At 37.0% G+C, this 24,668-nt stretch overlaps 1 protein-coding gene across 3 annotated transcripts in view; it reads right to left on the bottom strand.

Moving 5' to 3' along the window:
• CCSER1 (coiled-coil serine rich protein 1) overlaps positions 1-24,668 on the bottom strand; it is a 708,879-nt gene that overhangs the window by 246,743 nt on the left and 437,468 nt on the right. The window contains exon 10 of one of the 3 annotated variants that reach the window (XM_040599455.1): positions 24,239-24,556. The exons of the other annotated variants lie outside the window; for them this stretch is intronic. Coding sequence (XP_040455389.1) covers positions 24,476-24,556 — 81 coding nt within the window. The 3' untranslated portion in view covers positions 24,239-24,475. Of the gene's footprint in view, positions 1-24,238; positions 24,557-24,668 lie in introns of those variants that run through there. 3 annotated transcript variants of the gene reach the window in all.

The raw sequence follows: 24,668 nt of genomic DNA on the forward strand, positions 1-24,668 counted from the left end.
TCTCATATCCTTTAATAACAGAATTAAGAGTTTCAATTGACACTAACACAAGAGGGCAATACTTTAAAAAAAAAAAACCAAAAAACAACAAAAACAACCACAAACCAACTATTTTTTTGCATAAGAAAAGAGTTTTCACAATTAAGTTTAAATTGAAACCCCAGACTTGATCTGATACCCAAAGGATTAACCAGTACAGTACTTGTTAATCCTCCACTATGGAGTACAGCAAGAGAGACAAAAGACATGTAAACCAGCCCAAACTGGTTTTGGATATCACCATTTCTAGCACACTCAGTAAAATGATTCCTGTGACCTATCATTCAGCACATCTCCACAGCCTAAACAATCTGCTGCCTCAGCAAAACTGCTTGCTTGCAGGCTGGCTTTCACAATGTGGCTGATGTTCTTTATCATGGGATCTGTATCATACTGAAAAAGCAGAGGTCCTAGCTGTTGCAAAGGCAACAGCAAACTATGAAGGCAAGTGAAAGAGTAATAGGAGGCTGTTGCCTTCCACAGTATTCTGCATTTTATTTATCCCCAACGAATGCTGTTGCAGAGGTCAGTTCTGGAGCCACCACCTGTTCCAGTGAAACAGGACACATTATTTTAGATTTCATTCCAAGCAAATGCTAGACTTCTCACTAAACTGGCTGTTACATTAAGATATGTACTATAACAAAATATTTTTTAAATACTCAGATATAAATATTTTTTCCATAATAAACTATATTTTCCTTTGGACCAAATCCTCTACTGTTTTCAATATAATGCCTTCTTGAAAGGAAGCAGGCAATAAGATGTAAGCAAAGATTTTAGGTTTTACAGTTCTTGCGTTTCACTGAAGTCATAGTATCACAGACTTGTCAAGGAAGGTGTAATCTCAGTTGGGTGTGTTTGGAGACAAGAATCCTTCTATGCTACAAGAAGAAAAAGAAACCTAAACTACCACCACAAAATGGCTTGCAAAATTGAACTTAGTGTCCTGAAATCTTTACAAGGTAACCCAAAAATGTGTCTATCTGCAATCAGAAAGTACTTAATTAACATGCTGGTTTATTTTGATGATAGATTAGAGAAAGAAAATGGCACACCCTTACATTAAATCCAACAGAAGAGCAGAATGCAAAAGTGCAAGTCAATTGATTGATCATCCATAATAAAAGACAGTAGGACTCACTGGTTACAAGCAAATTCTGTCTTTTTTTTATATTTTACTTTTTCATTAAGCCTGGTATTTTAGAAGCTCAACCTTGCTATGGAAGAGTAGGCTATAGTGGCCCACAGGGAAAATGAGAGATGTTACATATCAAGAATGATGAATTTAGAAACATCATAAGGCTCATGGGGTACGTTGCTGTCCAGCTGGCCCATATTTTGTGATGCATTAATCAGAACAGCATCAACTACAGTAGAAATTAATCCTATCATAACATGCTAAAGCAGAACACGCTGCATTATGGTTCCATGCCATGCTCCCATACACCTTCAGTAAAGTAACACCACACATAAAAATGAAATTCTTCTAAACAACATTATATAATTCTCCACACATACTTGTAACTGTGATTTATGCTAAATCAAGGGATGGGTGTCATAGATGTTAATGGAGCTTTTGGGGAAATAATGCAAAAGTTATATCTGAGCATGCACTGCTCTTACTGGAGAAAAATTTGCAGGTTTTGTTGTTGTTTTGCTATGAAACAGCTTACTCAGTAATAAAAAGTTCCAAAACTTAAGCATCCAAAAACATGCAGGCAGTAATCTCAGTCAGAATAAGTTATCTTTTTAGAAACCTACTGTCATTTTTCTGTTAGATGAATTCTGTCTCAGCAATCAGTATTAACTTGGTCTAATCTCAGCACTGTAGGATGTACTTTTAGATGAAAATTCTCCAGATTTATTAGAAAATAAACATTTTACCTATTAGGCAGAAAACAGCAAACCACACTGCAAAGTATTCAAAGTGTAGTGACATGAACCACCCCCTTCACCCCAAAAATCCTGAACAACAAAAGAACAGAAAATACACCCGCCAAAACCTGCTTAGGTTAAAGCATGTGAACCTCTGAAAAACATTCCATTTGAAACAGAAGGAACAAAGAGAATAATCTTGATCCTTCCATTCCTGGATTGTTGAAAACACTGTCCTTTTCAGAACTCTGAGGTTTTTTTGGTTTAGTTTTGAGAAAAGTTCCAATTTGTTCAAACAACCTGGCACAGATTCAGCTATATTAATTCATTTATATAATACATTACTTACAGAATTCAATAATTCTCTCTGGTCACAGTATGGGCATGTTACAGACAATCTCAACAGACAATGGTGGCAGTGTCAGAGCAGCCCAGTGCCATACATTAAAACTGCAGACTGACTTCTGAGCACATACATTTCATGGTTTAATAGGAGCAGCATATAAAATTAAGAGCAATGGTATTTAAATTATGCCAATTTATGACCCACTAAGACTCTCACTGTATTACATTTCAAGCTAAGTAAAGAAAGATAAGGCTTTTAAAATTACCTATTTAAACTGTTAATAACAATCTCATTAGCTAATGGCTTTCGTATTATGAACACTCATTTTTACTTTGAAGTGTTGACACAAAGCCATCACACTTGTTACCTCTACTAAACTGCTATAAATCAATAATGCAGTATCGCAAATTTAAATATTTTATGCAAATAGTAACAAAAAAGCCAGTACATTTTCCTAATAAATAATAATTCTTGACATTCAGAGAATTCAAAGCACTTCAGTAAATGACAAATAAAGAAACCAATTACAGAAAGGAAGAATTACCTAGGTGAGATCATACAGAACACCAGTGGAAGCATGAGGTCAGAAAACAGGTTTTCCAATAATGAATTCAGAAGCCTCATTGCTAAACCATGCTGTGGTGAAAATTAAGTGGGTACAGAAACGTAAAGCAGACATTCCAGAACAATCCTCAAAACACTGAGTGACATCACAGCTACATATGCAGCGTAAGATGCCAATGACACTGAAAAAGCAAAAATACCAATATTAAGACATCAATTCATTGTTCCCTTCAGGGCTGTAAAATATATTACAACATTTTATCTTCAACAAGTACCTAATCAACATGTAGAACTACTTCTGCATTTTTCCAAAAGCTATGAATTTATTTGAGTGGTAATTCTGTGCAAATAGTAAAATACAAATTTTCATATGTATCATGCATTGGTGATAGCACCTACAACCCAGGCATGGACTACTTCTGTTTGAATATGCTAATTTAGACTTATGTATCATTTTGAGATGAAGAGAAATGCTTTTGGTAAGACTGAAATTCAACTGCAGTATCCCTATGAAAGTTTTCCCTCCTTCTGATCTTTATCTTCTTTATTTATTCTTATTACCAATTGTGCATGTTTGGTTTTTTTTGTTTTTTTTTTTGCCTGGTGGTGTGTAAAGATTAGTTTTTTTTAAGCACCTTGCTTTTCAGAGAAGAACTTGTGATATTTGTGTTTCTCAAAAAGAATTATCCATGTCACCATCCCTTATTGTCAACAGCTGCCCATAACACAAAGGAAATAATTCTGAAGGTATTTATAACATTGATTACATCAATTAATTGATTACATCATCAAGAATGTGGGCTGTCAGCTGCTAGTGCCTCACTAGTCGCACTCCTCAGTGGCACTGGACATTTGTATCGTGGCTCTCTAGAACCCTGCTTGCAGCATTCCCTCTCAAGGAAGGTCTGTACTAGCATGAGGAATGTTCTCCAGGCTCTCTGGGTATATCATCATGTTTCTCCAAGGCTTGCCACACATGAGAGTACTCTGCTTATGACCAGCCACCAGAAAAAATTCCTGACTCCAGTGAAAAGTTTCCTTCTCACTGTGCCACTTGGCAACACTGGTTCCTGATGCTGCCCAAGGAGCACCTGTGTGTTACCACTGACAGTCACTTCTCAGATTGTCCTGGGAAGCTGTGTCAGCTTGCTTCACTCCTTGTTTTCCCTCTCACAACTCAAAGTACAATTTTTAATTTTGCCACAACTAACCTGCTGCAGAGGCAAGCTGCACTGAAAGAGAAACCAGAGGGTTCTTGCATCCCTCCACCCCTTTAAGCCAGCTCAAGAGATCAGGATGCTGTAGGACAAGTTGGGACAGGTGGACTTCCCTCACCATGTCAACTGACTCACAACCTTGGCTCCACAATCACTACATTCAATGCTACGTGGAAAGGAGGAACCGTTTGGGTTAGCATCTTGCTGTTGGAGCACCATAAGCATAGTGGAGAACCATACTGTCATTAGTTACTGCTTCTCTTCCTTTCCTTCCTCCACCCTAAACAAAGAAAACTACTCAATTCACCCCATCAGATCTAGCAACATTTGACTGAATAGCTGTCAAAAAAAGAAAGAAATCAACATTTTGAGCTAATACACTATGTAAAAATCTTACTCCTATAGTTAGGCGTTTGCAGGATGCTAGATTAAGGACAAAGCTATGCAACATACTGGTTTTGGCTGGGATAGAGTTAATTTTCTTCTTAGTACCTAGTATGGGGCTATGTATTGGCTTTGTATTGAAAAAAGTGTTGATAATACAGGGATGGTTTTGTCATTGCTGAGCGGGGCTTACACGGAGCCAAGGTCTTTCCTGCTTCTCACCCACCCCACCAGTGGGCAGGCTGGGGGGGCACAAGAAACTGGGAGGGGACACAGCTGGGACAGCTGACCCCAAGTGACCAAAGGGATATTCCATACCATATGGCATCATGCCCAGCATATAAACGCGGGGGAAGAAGAAGAAAGGAGGGGGACATCCAGAGTTATGGAGTTTTGTCTTCCCAAGTAACCATTATGCATGAGGAGCCCTGCTTTCCCAGGGATGTCTGAACACCAGCCTGTTGATGGAGAGTGGTGAATGAATTCCTTGTTTTGTTTTGCTTGCGTGCATGGCTTTTGGTTTACCTACTGAACTGTCTTTATCTCAGCCCTGAGTCTTCTCTTGCTTCTACTCTTCTGATTCTCCACCCCATCCCACCCGGGGTAAGTGAGCAAGGAGCTGCTTGGTGCTCAGTTGCTGACCACAGTTAAAACATGACAAGAACCAAGATAAGCACCAAGACTCTTCAGTTGAGCCTGGGGAATATATTTAAGGATGGGTGCCTTTGAAAACGGTAAGATAAATTTGTCTAAATGAAATATTGATGAATAAATATTTATCTCTTGCCAGCCTGACATTAATAGCATTGAGTTTTCCTAGCAAACATAAAGTACATCTTTAAGGCTTCCCTTTCAATAGCTTCAGGGTTTCAGCACTATGGTACATATGGTAACTGAACTATTTTTAATGACCCAGTTGAAAACACAGTTAACAAAATTAGTACTTTCACTTCCATTTATTTAAAAAAAAACAAGTCTATCAACTTACTATACTATGTGGCCCTTCAGGATTGATTACTCAAGGATTTAATACATTAGAAATGCTGGCAAGAATATATACCCACCCATGCAAAAACCTGAGCATGCACGTACTCTTTCCATGGCCTGAACTCAGGCTATTTGCACCAAATTTAAAATTTAAACTGGATTCTGCTTATCCCCGTGAACTCTCAAGGCAAAGTAATAATTCTTCTGATCCCACATTTCAAAAACTATTGGATCAACAGAGTAACAGGTTAAGTTCAAGTTCAGTTCCTTACATCAGCAAGATGTTAATCCTCCACAGCACAAGAAATCAGTCAAAGCTTGGGCTCTACTGTCTTGTCCTGCAGCCCTACCCACTATGTAAGCAGCGGTGACCATCACAGGTGAGTGGCACGGTGAGCCCTCTGAGACTACCCAGATACCGGAAAATCACTGTCCATTATGGGGAAAATGGAGAAGCCACACTATATTGTCCCTGGGCCCTCTGCTTTCATGAACACCTGAAGCGGTACAGCAGCCAGCTGCAGCTTACAGCCATGGTATCGTAGCGGCTCCTGCTGCACCCTTTCTAACAGCACTGGCATGTCTGTGGCACTCCAGGGAGCCAGGGCAGGAGCTCAGCCAGTGGTAACCAACCCGACAGAGAAGTGAATACCCTCCTGAACTGGTTCACCAGCCTGTCTGGTGAGAGCTAGTGCAAATTCTGTGGCAAACTCCCACTGACAGGCTTAGCTGGAGTGAGTAACGTCTTCAGGGAGGAGTTAGGCTTCCCTGTAATCACCTACTCTTCCCAGTTTCATGATATGGCCCTTTAAACTGCCAGTCCTGGTATTAAACAGCTCCTGCACTTAGACAGCCAGCAGGAAATCGGTCACTTTTTGCGGAGTTAAGTTGTTGGTCCATAATATGAACGAGCAGTTCAGCACCATTGCAGGCAGCAGCAGGGAGGACACAAGCCTGCTCTGTGATGGAACTGAATTCCAGGGGCGATCCTTCTCAGGTAACCTCAGCTCTGGATCATTGAGGGCTGCTTTTGCTAATAAATCTCACTTCCCAGGTTCCCATTAATAAAGAAATTAATATTTTTCTCCATCTGACTTAGCTTTAACTATCCCAACTTCACCATTGTTTATATGCAGTACCCACACTGCAGGATAACTGCTATGCAGACAGGTGCTCAGAAATCCACATTGAAGTTTCTAACATGGCTTCTTTCCTTAAGCTATCCAGACTCCAGCGAATTCTCTCAAGAGGTGGTTTCTAGACTTTTTGCTCATCTCCTTCTGTTTCCATTGGACTTTCACAAATTGTTTTGTTTCTGATCTTGAAATGCATTCCCAAAACACAGCAGCAACCTCTGGACACCTTTCCAGCACGAAATGGACAAGAAAGATTATTTTGGGTGTCTTGCTGATAAATTTCTGATTTGCTTGCGTGTATATACATATATATAGAATAAAGTGACTTCTTACTGAAATTTGTCCAGTATGTGCAACCACACTGATTTATCTGAACTTTCAGCAAGAGTGAGGAAGAGCTAAAGTGGAAAATGCTGCAGCAATACAGGTTCTGGTAGCAATTCAGAATCTCTCCCTGCAGATAACTGGTGTTGCCAACTGCAGTCACTCTGCTTTCTTAAGGTCTTGAAAAAGATGAAACATTTAAATGTGACATTCAAGTAATTATGACAGCAGAAGCGAGTACCTCAAATGAGGACGCACACGGAGACTCAAATTGCCTTGGCAGTGATTGCTTCCAGCTTCTGTAAATCCCTGGCAATTAGTATGGCATTAGTACATTAATTACTGATGGATCACATCTTGTGGACAGTCCTTTAAGTTCAACAGCAACATTATTTTAAAAACAACAATGCATAAATTACATAGTTTAAGTTTTAAAAATAGTGGAGAAACAGGGAGCTACTGAGTAACTAATTTGCCTAAACTGAATCCCAGTGAACTGCATCCCAGGTTGTTCTATTTATCATACCATGTGTTTTGATTTTGAAGAATTTTCCTAGAAAATCTTTAAACAGACAAAAAAATCCAAATTTTAGAGTAAAAGTCATCAGTACTTAAAAATCAAATCTGCAGTTGTGAATAAGATCCATCGCTTTTAAAGCTTTGACAAAATGTTACATGTTATACGAGGTAGGCAACTGCACAGAAATCTGCAGAAATTTCAGTGACACAGCAGTATCACATCATGTGAATGTTGATTAACATGCTTTCCACAGACCTGGTGAATAAATATGAGGTTAAGAGCAAAGGGCTTGATTTCAGAACTTAAAATGAGTGAAGACACTCATGTGAAGACACAGAAGGTTAAAAAGATGCAAATAATAACGGAAACTTGCAAACAGAGGATTGGGTTCAAGTTTTCTGAAATCAATGCAAACAAAAGCCAATCATTTGATCAAATCATTTGAGAAACCCTCGTCTTGCTATTTCAATCCCAATAAAGTTTTGTTCTTGCATACAGAATCTTTGCCTTCTTCTGGCCCCAAAAATGGATTAGATCACAGATTTTTTTTAAAAAAAGGTGCATACAATAATGTGAAAGTGCCTCAACAGTCATAGGTGGATCGAGCACTGTTAAGAAAACAGACCTGGAAATATCAGGTAAGTCTCCACTAATCAAACAGGTTTTGCCTTTGCTGTTCTCCATTCAATGTCTTCCTTCCCCGCCCCCCCCCCCCCCCCCCCCCCCGACTGCATTTGTTTAACATCTAAAGACTCAGCCTCCAACAAATGCATCTCAAAAGCTTACCTTGCAAACTTTTTTCAAGTAACTAATAAAAAAATCGAGAGCACATACATGTAAACAGTTACCATATTGATGAAAAACCTACAGAAACAAACCCATTAATTAAAACTGATGTTCATTTTTTATTCAGGAGAATGCATAAACACATGATAACCTGAAAAATTATAATAAATTTGGCAACTTTTAAAATATTTCCAAGTATAACCACAAGCCCTTCAGCATCATCCCTAAAGTTGAAATTCACAGACCAAGTGAATTCACAGGAAAATGGTCCAAGGAAAATAACACCGGATAGTCATTGCATCTCTACAAATAAGGTTATCTCTAGTTCATTTGAATAACCTCTAAATTAGGCTTACTGAGCAATTTCATTGAGTTTTTTATAAATTTAACTCATCATCAGTCTATGCTGCAGCTTTCCACATATTCAATACAGATGATTTACCCATCACCACATCATGGAATTATGTGACCAGAGGAAAAAAACAGGTTACAACACTGACCGGCATTACGCCCCACTATGAAGCCCAATGTTAACCATGGAGGCAATGTCAAGATCCTCTGTGTTCTGGAATCCTCTATTTATTTAAGATAGAAACTTGAACTAGTATTGTAGAAAATACAATATCTATAATAATAGTTTTTAAAATGTCTGAGAACAAATGTATTTGCAAGTCTTCCCCAATCACAGTTAGTTGGGGTTTTTCATTACGATAGCAGGTATATCCAAAAAACAAAACAACAAATATTTCAATAATTACTGATAATAACTTATTTTATGAGATGGTGAAAAATGTATGTATTTTTTAACTCTTGTTAGTAAATGTTTGTAAATAACTTTTTGACTCATGGTAGGAAACTAAAAGCAGTTAAAATTATTTGAAAGCAGTGAATGGGTTTAAATACAAGATAATAATTGGGTTTCAGCTATGGGTTTTAATTTAATTTAGAAAGAGGTAGTTTCTAATAGACCAACTATAAAAATAAAATCTGCTAAATTTTATTTTTAGCTTATCATAATTGAAAATTAGTACTTTGCTTAAACTACCACATTATACAAATTACATATTTCATCACAACATGCATATGCACTTTTTAATCTCCACTGAAAACAGAACCAAAATTAAAGCCTCCAAGAAAATTTTTTCTCTTTCAGAATTTTTGATTGCCCACATTTCAAATTGTGCTTATATATCAGAACAGAAAAAAAAGTATATAAAAAAATCTTCACAAATAATTAATACTGTTAGCACAATAAATTTCTTATACTGCATACTGACCCATGTGTTATTTGTACACCATGACCGAGTTTATGACTACATAAGGGTTTAGCTTCCCAAGAACAAAAAAAGAGGCATTCATACAAATGGTAAAAAAAAAAAAAAACACCAACAGAATTTCCCTCCCTTTTATGTGCAGGTAAATTTAATTAAATCAATAGCAACTGTTAAATAAAATGCCACTAACTAGTTCAATTCATCAAAAAATGAATCAAAATCAGGTCTACAATGCATATTTTGGATCTGTGCCAAAAATGGCATGTTATTTTCTTCTGTTCACAGAGCACTAAGTTTATTAATGAGAAGAAAACATGTTTGCAAATATAAATACAATGAAGCAGTCTTTAATTAGCACAAGCAAATGTAAGTTCAGAAAATTGCTTACTATCTACAGTGTTCAAAACTGTAAATTCTATTTATTCAAATTTAGAGATTATATTCTATGTAATTACGTGTGAATTTTAAGGATATGCATTAATCATAATTTCTTTTTGCAAATAGGATTAATTAGTATTTGTAATAGCATATGCAAATGGAGATTAACTGTGATTCACACTTGCTCAAGTAATAGACTAAATGAAGTCAGCATCTTATTTTTTTTTTTTTAAACAAAGGGACCTACACACTTCAGTATCATTTCAGAAATTTTCGTAGTAGAAGAAAATCTACAAAAGCACAGATCATGCCCATGCCACAGACACTGCAATGCTCATTGCTTAGGATGGAGCAGACCACCTTGGCACAGTGCTATAGTTCTGCACGGATCAGGATCCCAGAATTCAGCATGCTAAAAACCAGGAAACAGCTGAGAAAAGGTGACAGAATATTTACATCCCTCTGCCTCAGAAGTGGCAAATGCCTGAATACTCACACTGTGGCCTTCTATGCCGTGTAGTTTCATTAAAAAAAACCTGGGTGTGATCAGAACCTAATTAAACAAACTACAAAGGTAATACAAAGCCAAACAGTGGCAGAGATAAAATGACATAACATTTTACTTTATATATGCATACTGTATTATATTTAAAATTCTAATGTTTTCACCAAGCACTTTGCAGGTAGAAAAATTCAGATTCAATTTGCAAACGTAGTAAGATTCTCTAAATTCCAAATGAGCAGTCCCCTGCTCTCTCCAGTCACAGTGCAAGGAATAGTAGTAATAATAAAAATAAATACTACCTGCCTACCTCATCCAAATATTATTTTTTTTTGATAGAGACTGATAGGGAATGCAGCCCTTAAACTCAATGGAAGGGGAGCAAGGCATAACTTTTACATATTTTTTTGAATTTGGAGAGCAAAACCAAGGAAACCACAAGCCACTGCTGTCCCTCCTAGTTTGTAAATGGCTTTTACATCAATCCTGATATATGTGTTCACATGAACTGTACAAAAAATGTCACATTATTTATGCCACAATAAATGAAAAACATAATCAATTTTAGATCCCATTATAAAACAACAAAAAAAGGATAGGTCCCATCTTTGACACCCTTCACAGCAGCCTATCTGCAGCTTTTGAAGGCAAAGCAGATTTCTGTTTTAGGAATGGTGAAACCTCTTCCAGGGAAATACATTGAAAAATCCTTACTTCTAGCCATGACAATTTCATGCATTCATACAAAGTGACACAGCAATTAATACTCATTAGTACAAGATAAAGATTTTAGCACATTTTATGTACAAAAGGTTCATACCGGAAAAGCTGCATTATGCTAATTGAGAGTATAATGGTGGGAAAAAAGGAGATGCACTAATGAAAGAGTGCTCTATAAAAAAAAAAGGAGAAAAAAAGAAAAAACACAAAAAACCCTCAACAAAACTTTAAAATAATTATTATTTCTTCTACAAAGCCTACCAGATCCTCATATTTGCATAAAAAGGTTGTGCCTGGGTCATTTACATTGCAAAGATATTTAAAATTCCAACAGTTACCTTGATCCAAATCCACAAACTATATTAAGGTTTTGGGAGGATGATGACTGCAGCTGGTACTTAAAGACATCTCCCTATAGGGACCAATGTGTTATAAGATTTAGCATATTAAGGTGTCTCCTAGTAAGTTGCATGTGTCTGCAAAATCTTTAGTGAAGATAAGGATCTGTGTACTGATCTGACCCTGTTCACCAACAAATGTCAGTGGTGACTGGTTTTAGAAACCAGTTTATTTTTGAAGACACTGTTCAAGATGATGTTTTAAATTTTGTTGTAAGAACGTCCTGGATCTTAAATATTCATTGTAGCACAACCCTAGAGAGAACTGGTGGAAGCATATTACACTGTTCAAACTAATAGTAAACCTGATGAGTTACTGAAGTTAATGTTTGTTTGTAGGAAGTAACTTCACCCTTTTGAAAAGGCAATGCTATTACAACGTGGAAAAAAGCACCTGCAATATTTTACATTATTATATTGCCCTTAGAAATCCTTTGACATTGTATGCTGTGATTTGGATTTTGTTTCCATTTACATGTAGTGATGAAATTGTAATCCTTGTATAGGTAGTATAATCATGTAAAATTATAAATTGGTTTGCCAATGTTGCTTAACTAATGGCATCATAAATGATTTAGACAACAAAAAGAAAAGGTTACAAGCACGGCTATCAGTCTACCTGCAAAAGCTAGAGTTGCTACTGCCTAACTCCTATCCCAGCAAATATAGCTTCCTTTGAAATTAAGAGGGTGCCAGCACAGCTATCCAACATCAGCACACTGCTTCTTATAATCATCGATCATTTGATCAATTACTTTGGAAAGTTTGCACTCAATTCAAAGGAGTTACAATGGGTAGCTAGCTTTCGTATATTATGATATTCATAGTGCCTATACCACTTTGTACATGGTAAAATAACAACTAACTAATTGGTGATAAAATAAAGTACACTAGAGACAGATTCTAGCTTCCTTGTGCCTTTTTTTAACCAATCCAGGAAATAGTTTGCATGTAAGGATAAGAGTCTGAACTGCCCTGTGGATTAAATATGCTTTGTCCCAAAACTGGTCACATCCCTAAAGTGCTCTGTAGAGTAATTTTAAAGGATAGTTTCAAAAGACACCTTGTATGTGGGTTTTCTTGTGGTTTTTTTTGTTTTGGTTTGGGTTTTTTTGTTTTTTTTTTTTTTGTTGTTGTTTTCTTTTTTTTTTTTTTTTAATTGGAACTGAAGTTATGTAAACTAATAGAAATTAATGGAAAAGAAGGTATTATAAGTAGGGAAAGGCCTCCTGCAATTCCTTCAGTCACTGCAATTCTACAACAGCTATAGAGTTATCAAAAATGGGGCTAATTGGCAGAGCTGTTCCCCACAGTGTGAGGACCAAAGCAACCCTAATTTAAAACACTGCCTCCAGAAACCTCTACTGTAAAGATTACAGCTGAAGTGCACAGTCTGTCATGTGGATCCTCTAGTTGCCAAATACAGCCAAAACTGTTGCCACAGATGTTGACTATGTAGCCAGATGTTGGCTTCTAAAGGCAAAGCTGGTGAAAGTGGTAGCAAACAGTAGGAGAAAGTGTCAGGATGTTTAAATATCATAAATTTTATTTCTGAAGTGCCAATGCACAAGTCAATGCTTACTTTTACCAGTAACATTGATGTGCTAATTCAATACATATTCAGGAAACCTGCTGCTGATGCAGTAACTCAACAATAACCAAGAGCCTGGTGAATACACTTTCAAGACAAAAAAAGACAAAATAGCTAAGACTTTTGTGACAATCCTTGATTTAACTTATTGTCTTAATACGGACACACAACCTATTTTGTGGTAACTGATATAGATGATGAGTAAGATAAAACATGTTAGCAAACATAAGCAATAACTTTTTTTCCAATTGGAAATTTTATTCTAGCCCGGTTTTCCCTTTTGATTTCACTGGTACCTCCATATAAGCTTGCACTCCAAGTTATTGGATCTGCACTATCAATATGACTACAAGGAAAATAAAAATGATACATTTCAAGGGAAGATTTCAAGCAAGAGTGAAAACTGCAGATGGAGAAGATGACTGTTTACAAATGAGCACAGAAGCAGCACAGAAACCAAAATGCTGACAAAGAACAAGTCACAGAACTACAGAAAAAAAGAAAAGAAAGAAAATAAAGAAGGGAGGGAGGGAGTCAAAATACAGGACACAACAGAGACTGAGGAATTAAAGAACTGTAATGGGTTAATGAGGCAAGTTTACCAGAATAGGAAGTGAAAGCACCAGAAACTTCCACAGATAATTTCAAAGAAAGATTGAATAAAAGTATGGAAAAAATGAGCATTTCATTAAACATATTGTACAGTCTTCATCCCTGCTCCCCTCCCCTGTGCCTTCCCCTCTTGCCCCTTCTAAAAGAAAATCGTTCCCTGTAGGCAGCAGACTTCTTCCAGAAATAATGTATTTGTTAACCTTTGAGAACTTACCTAGACCACTCTTTTGAGAGCTGAAGATTGAATAATTGTCATGTACTGTGGGAATTTTCCCCACTAGTTATTGGAAACATCATCTCTTACACACACACACAGTGGAACAAATTTATGCAACCAGGAGTTACAGAGTAACATGCCACATTACTGTTGTGGTTGTATTTAATGAGTTTTGGCAAAAAGGAAAAAAACTTAAAATTTACTTTGTGTAAAAGAAAACAAAAATTTTAAGAAAATGTGCAGAATAGATTTTGAGTGACTCACCCTAGCACCTCAGGACAGTTCAATACAATGTTCTAGCATCCCATATTGAAAAGGAAGTTGAGTCAGGCTGTCTACACTCCCTTGTTCTTCACAACAAAGCTTCCCTCAGCTATAGATACTCAGCTGTACACCATAAATACTTTTGTAGAAGGTTTCTCTTAGTCCACCGGTTAAGAAAATCTGAAGCATCAGCATGTGTCCCTTGTATAAGAATTCTCTAGACAACTGGGTAGTTCACTGATTTCTTTAACCTGAACTTTAGAGGCCCTCCCATGAGAAGGAGGTAAAATCTTGCCATGCGAAGTTTTCAATGGGTATGCTTTCCCAGGTGTATTTAATAAGATTTTTATTTCGTCCTGCAATAATATATTTGAATTAATACAAGAACAAGATGAGTATTGTATGAGAACATCTTTGAACATTTTTTTAATGTTTGTGCAGAAATTTTTCAAAAATAAAGCAGCACAATACATTCATTACTTACAAGCAAAGGGCAAGGGGAAGCAACAGATCTATCTATCTGTTCTATCCTGGAACAATGCAGGATAGAAACAAAGCTGAAATGAGCGTCTTTAGAAAAAGGAAAGCTGCCCAGTATTAAATTCTTCTATCTTTACTATAAAAGTAACTCACTCACCTAGAGTTTTAGAAGTCAGCTTTAAGAATTTTATGGCTATTTGTATGCAACAACAACAGACCAGCAATATGAAAGACGAATATATACCATCAGTGCTCTCTTCACACCCTCCTATTTATTGTGCTAGGATCTTCCATGAATGTGTGACATGATAAACACACAGCAAGCATTCTGTGTTTAGCCAGAACAGTGGCAGGGCCTGCTTAAAATCCATTATAGTATGGAATATAAAGTGTACTAGAAAGCACTAATGCACTTTTTAGATTTCTGGCAGTCTAAAAAGTTTTTTGTAGGTGCCCAAAAGGATTTGAAAGTATTTCAATTAAATTCTACATCTGCATGGTCAGCTGAAAATAGCTGTTCTCTATGCAGTTGCCAACTAGCAGAATCTGTTACAAATAGTTAAGAAAACCAAAGGGTGCCTAAACAAATTTTACAGGAATTTCTTTCTTGATACAAGATGGAGTAAACCAATATAATTTTCTAGACATTTTAAAAGATATATAAAACTACCTTAATATTCGCAGAATTGAAAATGGCATATTTTTTTCCATAGATTTTGAACACAGCAGCTAGCATTCGGAACGAGAGGAAAAATATCACTTCCTAGTCCCTGAGCACTATTCTGTATGGGTATTTTGTCTTAGATGTGGGTTTTTTTTCTTCCCTTCTGCCTAAAAATAAGAAAAAGACTGAGCAAAAACAAAAATTAAAAGAAAGGGCGTGGCTTTCCGGTTTCTGTTATTGTTGAAGTTTTAGAAGCACGCTTTATGGGTGATAAAAGTTATGTTTTATAGAAAAGGAAGAATAGAGAGGATGAGCCAAATGGGACTGTAATGTGGAGAGAGAATAAAAACAATACAGCAAGATAAAAGGAAATGAGCAAGGAAGCAACAGCAGGGGAAAATAATGAGCCAGAACAAAAGCGCCACCACTAACAGAGTTTGCAAATATTCCCAACAGCAAGAGAAATCTGCAGACATGGCAACAAGAGATTTTAGAAAGGAAGACAGAAAAACCTGGGGTTTAGGAATGGAGTCAGCCAACTAATTTCTTCCCTTTCTGCTTAAGAGATTATCAAAAGCTCTTGGATTCAAACATTTGGCACCTTCTTTTGGCAATATGTGCCCCATATACATGATATTTACTTAATCTGCTTCTCAGCATAAGCATGTTCAATAAAGGCAGAACTACAGGGATAGTATAGTTCTGTAAAAACACCCATTAAAAAATAGTGAACATTGCATACTAGTTTTATCACTACTAAAGAAGATGAGAAGCACATTAATTAAAGTAATACCACAAAGAAGAATAATCAAACTAAACCCAAACCAGAAGATATTCCTTTCAGGATGTTGGCACAACAGAGAATCACAAGGGAAATAAACTAAACTAATACATACATACATAAACAAATAAATAATCTACCAGCAATTACCTGTATCCAGGTCGATAAAAATCCCTAATCTGATTTGGTAAATGGCAGTTTACTAGTATCATCCCTTTGCACTTGTTTTTTTCTTTTGATTTTTTCTCTACTATGGGCCAATATCAGGAAAGAGCACTGAGGTATAAAGACCTTCCGAAGACAGACCTATTGCTCTTTGTGCATATTTGTTGCAAAGGGAAATATTAAAAACAAAACACTGGATGGATGTTGGTAGACTCTGATGGATTTGTAACAGGTTTTGTTTTCCATCTTGTTCTCACTAGTTTTGTTCTTGTTTTGTCTTTCACACTCCTTGTCTATGTTATTTTACCAGTCAGATCACTCAAATCACATCTAGGAGTTCCATAACAATCGAATTCATAATGGTTTTGCTATTTAGGTTACTCTTGAGTTCACACCTGTACTGTTTAAAAAAGATTGGAAAACTTACTTTCTAGTAATATAAGAGCAGGTATAAGCAATGTATGTACACAAATTTTATTCAAATTTCTGTGAGAGACTATTCTTATAATTTTGTCAAGTAGTTTATTCCCACAGATTAAATTGCTAATGTTTGACAAATGCTTGTGAAATGGCTACCACAGAATTTGTGGCTCAGTTTTGAAAGGTAAACTCTGCTTATTGTTCAGTTCCTATTTGGCTGACATCAATCTTGCACACTCAAACGTTGTATGGGTTTAACAGAAAACACAATAAATTATCACCACATACACAGGACTGCTAATAAAGATGTGGCACACCACTTGGTCAAAGATTTTCCAGAATAGTTATATTAAATGCAACACTAATCCACTGCCAACAAAAGGACAGTATCACCTTCTTAAAAAAATGTTATCCTTAATTTGGCCATTCTGATACAAAATCTGATTGCTAGCTTATGTCATATGAGAATAAGGGAAGTCTGTATCATAATAGAACATGGAGTAAATACCAGTTTCTGTATTTGTTTAGATTAGACCTTTTCACTGACATAGATAATTTTCTCCCAAATAAATTGAACACAGTCCCAGCTACACCCAAATCACCTCTAAACCAAACACTTGTTCTTAACTCCATATAATGAATAATGAATTCCAGTATTAACGCAATTTAACACAGTATCTCAGTCAATGTATTGATTTTTCAGACCAGCTTGCAAGCAAAACCCCAGTTTCGGTGTAATTCATGAAGGGTAATTGTTCTGAGATTGTAATTAAAGAGGAGAGATGTTATTTGTAAAACTTTTCTGTCGGAGGCATGGGCCATCTATTTGACACACTTGATGCAATGCCCAGCTCCTGTAGCAAAAGGTGGTCTCTGGGCCTGAGGCACCAATGGAAGTTCTACAGACTTTGTCTCTCTCACTCCAAGAGCGAATTCAAAGTAGTTGTTACTAACAGCACCAGGTGCTGGTGTATCCAAGTATTTTGGAACAGAAGTTGCACTGTGTTTCATTAGTTTCTGAATTTGATACGTGCCTAAATACACACAACTAATCAAGCATTTTGTAACACTAATCTGTCACATATTAGCAAATCGGTAAGTCCAGGGAAGTATTTCCTTAACATGAAAACCAATTATAAGATAATTAATGTTTATCCCATTCAGGTCAACTGAGAGGTTATGCTTTGCTTTTGTTTGCTTTTGCAACAGGTTTATGTGGCAAGGTGCTGGTATTGGGAGGGCTGCAGGGTGGTCTCCGTGAGATCGGGGCTGCCCTGTGCCAGACACAGACACTTCCAACCAGCTCTGCAATAGAATCACTGTTGCAGTGGGTCCGCAAACAACTGTGAGCATCCGTAAAGCTAGTGGCACCTATGTGAAAACATATTCAAGAAAGGGTGGAATACAAGACAGTGGAGGCTCGAAGGGAAAAAAGGTGAGAAAAAGCCCTGCAAACATCAAGGTCTGAAGAAGAAGGGAGTTGAGGTGCTCCAGGAACCAGAGAAGGTGTCCACACGGTGCCCTGTGGAGAACACTGTGCTGGAGGAAGTGCATATGCCCTGAAGGAAACGTGGCCCATGGAGAGCCTACACTGGAGCATCTCCTGGAACACAGCCAGCCCCTCAGTTCTAGATCCCAATTAAAAAACAGGAAAGAACAATGATACAACCTCATAGCCATGCCTTGAGCTCATTAGGATGCTCTTGTCATTTCCTCAGAGTCTCATAATAACGTTATCCGTGGCTTCAGCTCATTTTATCAATACTTTTGCAATTCAGAGAGATTCTCACATAGAAACAATGTCCAGTTACCACAATGATTAAAAATTCCTGGGATTATTTTGCTATACATATATATATGAAACAGCTTTTGGTGGGCAACTAATCTGCTAGCTACTGTTTCTCTAGCAAGTGCCTTCTAGTGTCAGGGGACAGTTCCACAAGTCTTCAAAACAACTTGTGACAGTGGGAGTATGAGAAGATACATGACAATGTCTGAAGAGCAAATTGTTCATCATTAGTCTTAGGATTTTTATTCGTATTCTGCAATTACTTGCGTTACAATCGCGTTACCATTACTTTCCAGGGTAACTGGATGATTGCAAAACATACAGGATTTTAAAAGCTGACTCCACTGATGCTAGGTAAGACCATCAAACTGCTCCTATTGCAAAATTCCACTTTATCCACTGAAACTTGTCTTTCTTCATGTTGTCTTTACTTCTTTAATACCTGAAATTTGGCAGTTTCCTAGGTTTCTCTTTGCAGAATTTATTCATAACCTGACAGGATTCCAGTATTCTCTCCGCATTAATATTTTCTCCTTGATCATTTAACAGACTGGAAGATGAAATATTTTGTACACAGATGCACAAATATATATTAACATGGCCACTTTTTAATACTTGCACATTGGGAAGCTCATGGCTCTGATGCGTGCACTTAAAATTGCTTCATATATTTAAGGTATGATGATCCTTCTGCCTTTATCATCTGCTCCTCTCATGCAGTTATGCTTTCCTCATTCTTTGCTTAAAACATAATATTACGACAGTAAAGATGTTGACACTTCCCTCCAAATATTCAATAATATGTATGTACCATGACACAACATAGATCAAGCCCCCCCTATTTTAGTGTCAAATACAAAGCTATCACTTAATTTCATCATGATAGTTAATAACATCATCACCAAGTTTTTCCTGCATGTTTTAATAAAAATCTCCCTGAAAATAATGAACCTGGTATTGAATATAAAGTTGCAATATGGTATCTAATTCATATGCTTTCAACTTCAGCATGATTTAATACAAGCACATACAAAAATATCTTTGCAAGGTTTTTTGCAGTGCATTTCCTAGTAACCAAACAGATTTTTTTTCCCTTTTATTGCTGGTATCCAGTAGATTCTGTTTTCAATTTAATGCCTTTTTGTATACTACAAAAGAAAAGTATTACTGTTCCCCAAATCTCATTTATAATCCTTTCCCTTCATGCTCCTTCTTGCTGTTTTATCATTAATGTTAATATTCTGTTGACTTGTAAGAAGTAGAAACTTCCATTACTAAAAATGAATAAATGAATACGAAAAGAGCACTGTATTGAAATGAAGTCAGAGTACACAGCCTGGATATAGTTGTCACTGCACTTCTATTGAGAAAGTACTAGTAATAGGTCAGGGATAGAAATGGCTTTTTCTGTTTCTATTATTGATATAACACAGGTCATATATTACATGCTAACTTTATCCTCCTAAGCTCTTGCAGTTTTAACACTTACCAAAAAAAAGTCTAAAGCCTACTGAGCAGATTAAACTATAACCTAATGACCAAATAGTGTACATATACTTAAATACCACTGGTTAACACTGGGTAAACTCAGCTCCAGAAGATAAGCCACTGTTCTCCTAACTGTTTAAGAACAACAAAACTCACAGCTCTTTCACCATGCACACAGTACCTGTGCCCAGAAACAGCCTCAATGATTATGTTTCAAATTACTTTAGAGACCTGTTGTAAACATTCTAAGCTATAGGAATCCTTTATTGGCCCGAATGCATATTGAGGTACAGCTGAATAATTTATTCTATACATTTTCATACAGAAATTGCTTCAAAAGTTTATTTTAAAAAAAGAAAAACTGACAAATAAAAAAACAACAACAAAACCTCTCTTCAATTCAAGCAGGATGTAACCTTTCTGCTTCTTGAGCCCACCCCAGGCATTTTGCGACATGTTTACCTCTCTGACTGCTTACAGCTCTTAAAATCACTCTTGTTGCTTCTCAGCCTTTCAACAATTACCACAGAATATTTACTCTAGCTTTAACATTTCTGCGCCTTTGTTAATTTTAAATCCAATGACTCAATTTCTACTTTCCCCCCCTCATTATGTTGTATAAACCAGCATTGCACTCGCACTTTCAGAAGTCCCTGAAGGAAAGCACAGAAAGCAAGCTCAAGTTACCTGATACCGCTTTGAAAGCATCACATGGAGAAAGAACAATGTGTGCTAGTTAAAATAACAAACCTCTGCACTTGCTAAAATGTCAATGCTCAGAATGGGAACAAAGTACTTTGCCAATACTGCTTTGCCATTGCATCCAGTTAACACAGCGTCGCCACTGCTTGTAACAAGGCATAGGCTGTGGATCAAGCTAAGAACGTGGGCACCAAGATGTATTTTTGTCTGGCCTGCCTGGATATTTACCTCAGCTCTAAAGAGCAGCTATCCAATGACCAGGTTACTATTCCGTTTTTTGCACCAGCTGTTGTTCAGCTTTTTATAGCTGTGTGGTGTAACACTTTGTGTTGGGCTTAAATGGCACGGTTTTGGTAGCAGGGGCGGCTTTATCAGCTATGTCTTTGTACCTTAGAGAGACCAGTAACAAGTACTTACTCTGTGAAGAATGATCTTCCAGTAATGAACAATCCACATAATTACAGGCATTTTACACCAGAGGCCCTCGCACTATGAACAACTCAGCAATAGCCAGTTACTCACCATCGAAGGAAAGAAACCTCTGAAGCGTGGTAAAACCAGTTGTAAGGTTAACAGAGATGTCATGTGAACTCGAAATCAATAATAAAGAGCAAGATGTACAACACGTTAACTAACATATCAGAGAGAACCGGGTTAGAATGTGAAGAAAAAAAAATCATCAATGCTACCATCAGACTCCTGCCAAGGAGCTGCGATACCAGATTTACTTTAATGCCACCACTACCACAGCGGAACTGAAGCCATTGACCTTAAGATCACTAGAGGCTGTACAAGAGGGAGCAATACATCAAAGAGAGAGGTAGGTACCAGGAACTTTACATACTGTAACTGGAATCATTAAAAGAATAAAAAAATAAAAAGTATTTGATCAGACTGTTAAGACTTCAATTAAACTAAGATTAAGTTCCTGCTTCCGCATATAAAAGTGCCCACACTTTGCCGACACTGATTGTGTCTCCTTGAAGTCTGAATATTATCTGTCAATAATCATGATTTTTTTTTCCAGACTATTTGAATGCTATGTGGGGGCGGGGGGGGAAGAAAAAGAAAACCCAAACCAAACACACCCCCAAGTAATTTCTTATTGGTTCATAGTGTTTTTTAAAGTTACAGAAAAATGAATGTAAACCAAAGAAATGCCAAAAAAAATGTATGGGAAATTATGGGTAATTTCACAGAAACCTTAAAATCCGAGCTCTTACGCTCCTTACCCCAAAAGGGCCATCTTCAGTTTTGCACTGAAATGACAGCTGCTAGCAACAGTCCTATCAGGTGACAGGTTTAGAAATACAACAGTTATTTGGGTATTTTAAGCATTGTTTCATGGACCTTGGAGGAACAGGTAAAAAAGCTTATTCATTTCAGAAGTGAAACCAGTTTTCCCATTGGAATCCTGAAAATATTTTTGTTTTGTTCCATTCTTCTTCTTTCACTGATTTATACAGGTTTTTTTTACAACCCTCTCTGTTCCCATTAAGTATTTCTTTAAGCAAAATACAGATCTCTGTGCCAAAGCATCACAATAAAAATGTTCTCTCTATCTTCTTCCAGATAACAGTATCCTGCAAGGACTGAAAATATTACCATAATAAAGATGGTGAGGAAAAAAAGAAACATGACAGACAGCAAGAGGTAGACATTTCTATGCTCATTAATGATTACAGAAAGGATTTTCTAGTACTGAGGAAGAGAAGGAAGAACGGCAACAGATAAAGTTCAACATAGAAGGTGAAGTTCAAAAGGATAATATGCACCTGCTCATTTCTGTTGTTTCTTTAGATTATATATTTGCTACTTAATTTTTTCAAGATACTTCCAATGAATACAGTAAGTACTATGCAATTATACATGCAAAGAAGTTCCAGGAAGCCTGACCAAAAGGTTGAGAGAAGATACTGAAGATGACTATTAAAAGGAGAACAGATGATATAAGATTGATAAACAGTAATACCATATTAAGTGGTACAGAATCAGCCAACAGAATGCAACATCACCTGTGAAGAAGGTTCATTCACATCAAAGACCTGCATGAATATTTAGTTAATTGCTTTTATTTTCAGTTCAGATCCTTTAAGAATAACTGGTGAAATGTTATTTTCAAATGAGAGTAGTATGTTCTCTGTTTGAAACTAAAGCTACAGGTGCTAAACAGTTGCTCCAGTTGAATAATTGTTATTATATACCATGAGGTCTGATCGACATGGCATAGTAATAAGATCCAAGTACTGTTTCTCTTTAGTAAGAAAAGGTATTAGCAGGAAAGTTTTAAGAACATTGCTGGTGCAAGCACCTTCTTATCTTACCTGTAAGGGTGCGTGTAGAGTACATCCTTGGGTGAAGTCAGTCCCGGGTAAGGGAATACTGAAGCAATAGTGATGACAGGGTTGGTGCTGAACTTCCCAGTTTTCTTCCAATTTTTTGTTTAATAAAGCCATAAACCAGGAATTACACCACCACCACCTCCTCCTCTGGACAACAGCTATACACTCAAATAGCAAGTCACATCCAGCAAACACGGTATCTACTTTGGTGTCCTGGTTTTGGCTGGGATAGAGCTAATTTTCTTCTCAGTAGCTGGTGCATTGCTGCATTTTGGATTTGGTAAGAGAATAATGTTGATAGCACACTGATATTTTAGTAGTTGCTAAGTAATGCATACTATAAATAAGGGACTTTTCAAGTTTCCCACTCTCTGCCAGTAACTGGGTGCACAAGAAGCCGGGAGGGAGCAGAGCCAGGACAGCTGACCCAAACTGGCCAAAGGGATGTTCTATACCATAGAACATCATGCTCGCATATAAAGCTGGGGGAAAAGGAGGGAGGGGACACATACATTTGGAGTTACAGTGTTTGTCTTCCCAACTAACCACGACTCATGACAGAACCCTCCCTTCCTGGGGATGGCTCAACACCTGCCTGCCGGTGGGGAACGGTCATGGGGAATGGTGAATGAATTCCTTATTTTTGCTTTGCTTGCATGCGCAACTTGTGCTTTACCCGTTAAGCTGTCTTTATCTTATCCCACAAGTTTTACATTCATTTTACTCCTCCAGTCCTCTCCCTCAACCTACCCGGGGGGGGAGTGAGCAAGCAGCTGCCTGGGGCTTAGTTGCCAGCCAGGGTTAAACCAAGTCATTTGCCCACATTGGGTGCTGTCTCAGCAATATCTTTCAGAAGCTGATGTACTCAGAAAATAAGATAAACAGTAAAGGTATGATTCTAATGGACTGAAAAATCAGAGTGTTCTGTTTTAGGATCAGCTCTCCTATCTCCTGGGATAAAGCTGGGTAAATTCTGACCTTGTTAAAGCTTACCAAATCCCCTGCAGAACCATCTCTTGAATCACACATAAGAATTACATACATCAGTATGAACATTCATCAAATAGACCACATATTGAAAGGTGCTGACCCCATACACACCATCAGTGCCAAAGTATTATTATTGGAAACCGAAAAATACAGGTTTTAAAAACTATTAGTTTCCTTAGGTTTCCAGATCTTGACGATGCATTTTTTCAGAGACAAGCATCATTGAAGGATTTTCTTAGTTGTAGTGAATCAGCAATGGATAATTAAGTGCACAAAATAGTAAGAATAATTTAAGTTTTATTTCAGATAGTAACTTTACGATACTTCACTAATAATTTATTCATTGATATATTTAATAATGAAGATATTACTGCCCCCCCAAAAGTGATGTTTGACTATTGATAACACAAATATTATGTTAAGTAGTATAATTTTGCCAGTAATGGTAACTTGCAGCTCATTTAATATACAGCAGTATTTAATTAAATCCGTAAGTGCAGTGTCCAGATGTTGTTTTTTAATCTAATAATGATGGAACCAATGAGATACTGATAGGTTTGTAAACTAAGCCTTCAGAACATGGAGAATTCCACAGGGCCTTAAAAAACAAAAAACAAACAAACAAACAAAAAAAAAAAGAAAAAAAAAGAAAAAAGAAATGAAACGAAATCTTTGATGCATGGTTTGATGGCAACACAAAGTTAAATGAA

Source organism: Falco naumanni, chromosome 1 (assembly GCF_017639655.2).
Source record: "Falco naumanni isolate bFalNau1 chromosome 1, bFalNau1.pat, whole genome shotgun sequence".
Lineage (NCBI taxonomy): Eukaryota > Metazoa > Chordata > Aves > Falconiformes > Falconidae > Falco > Falco naumanni.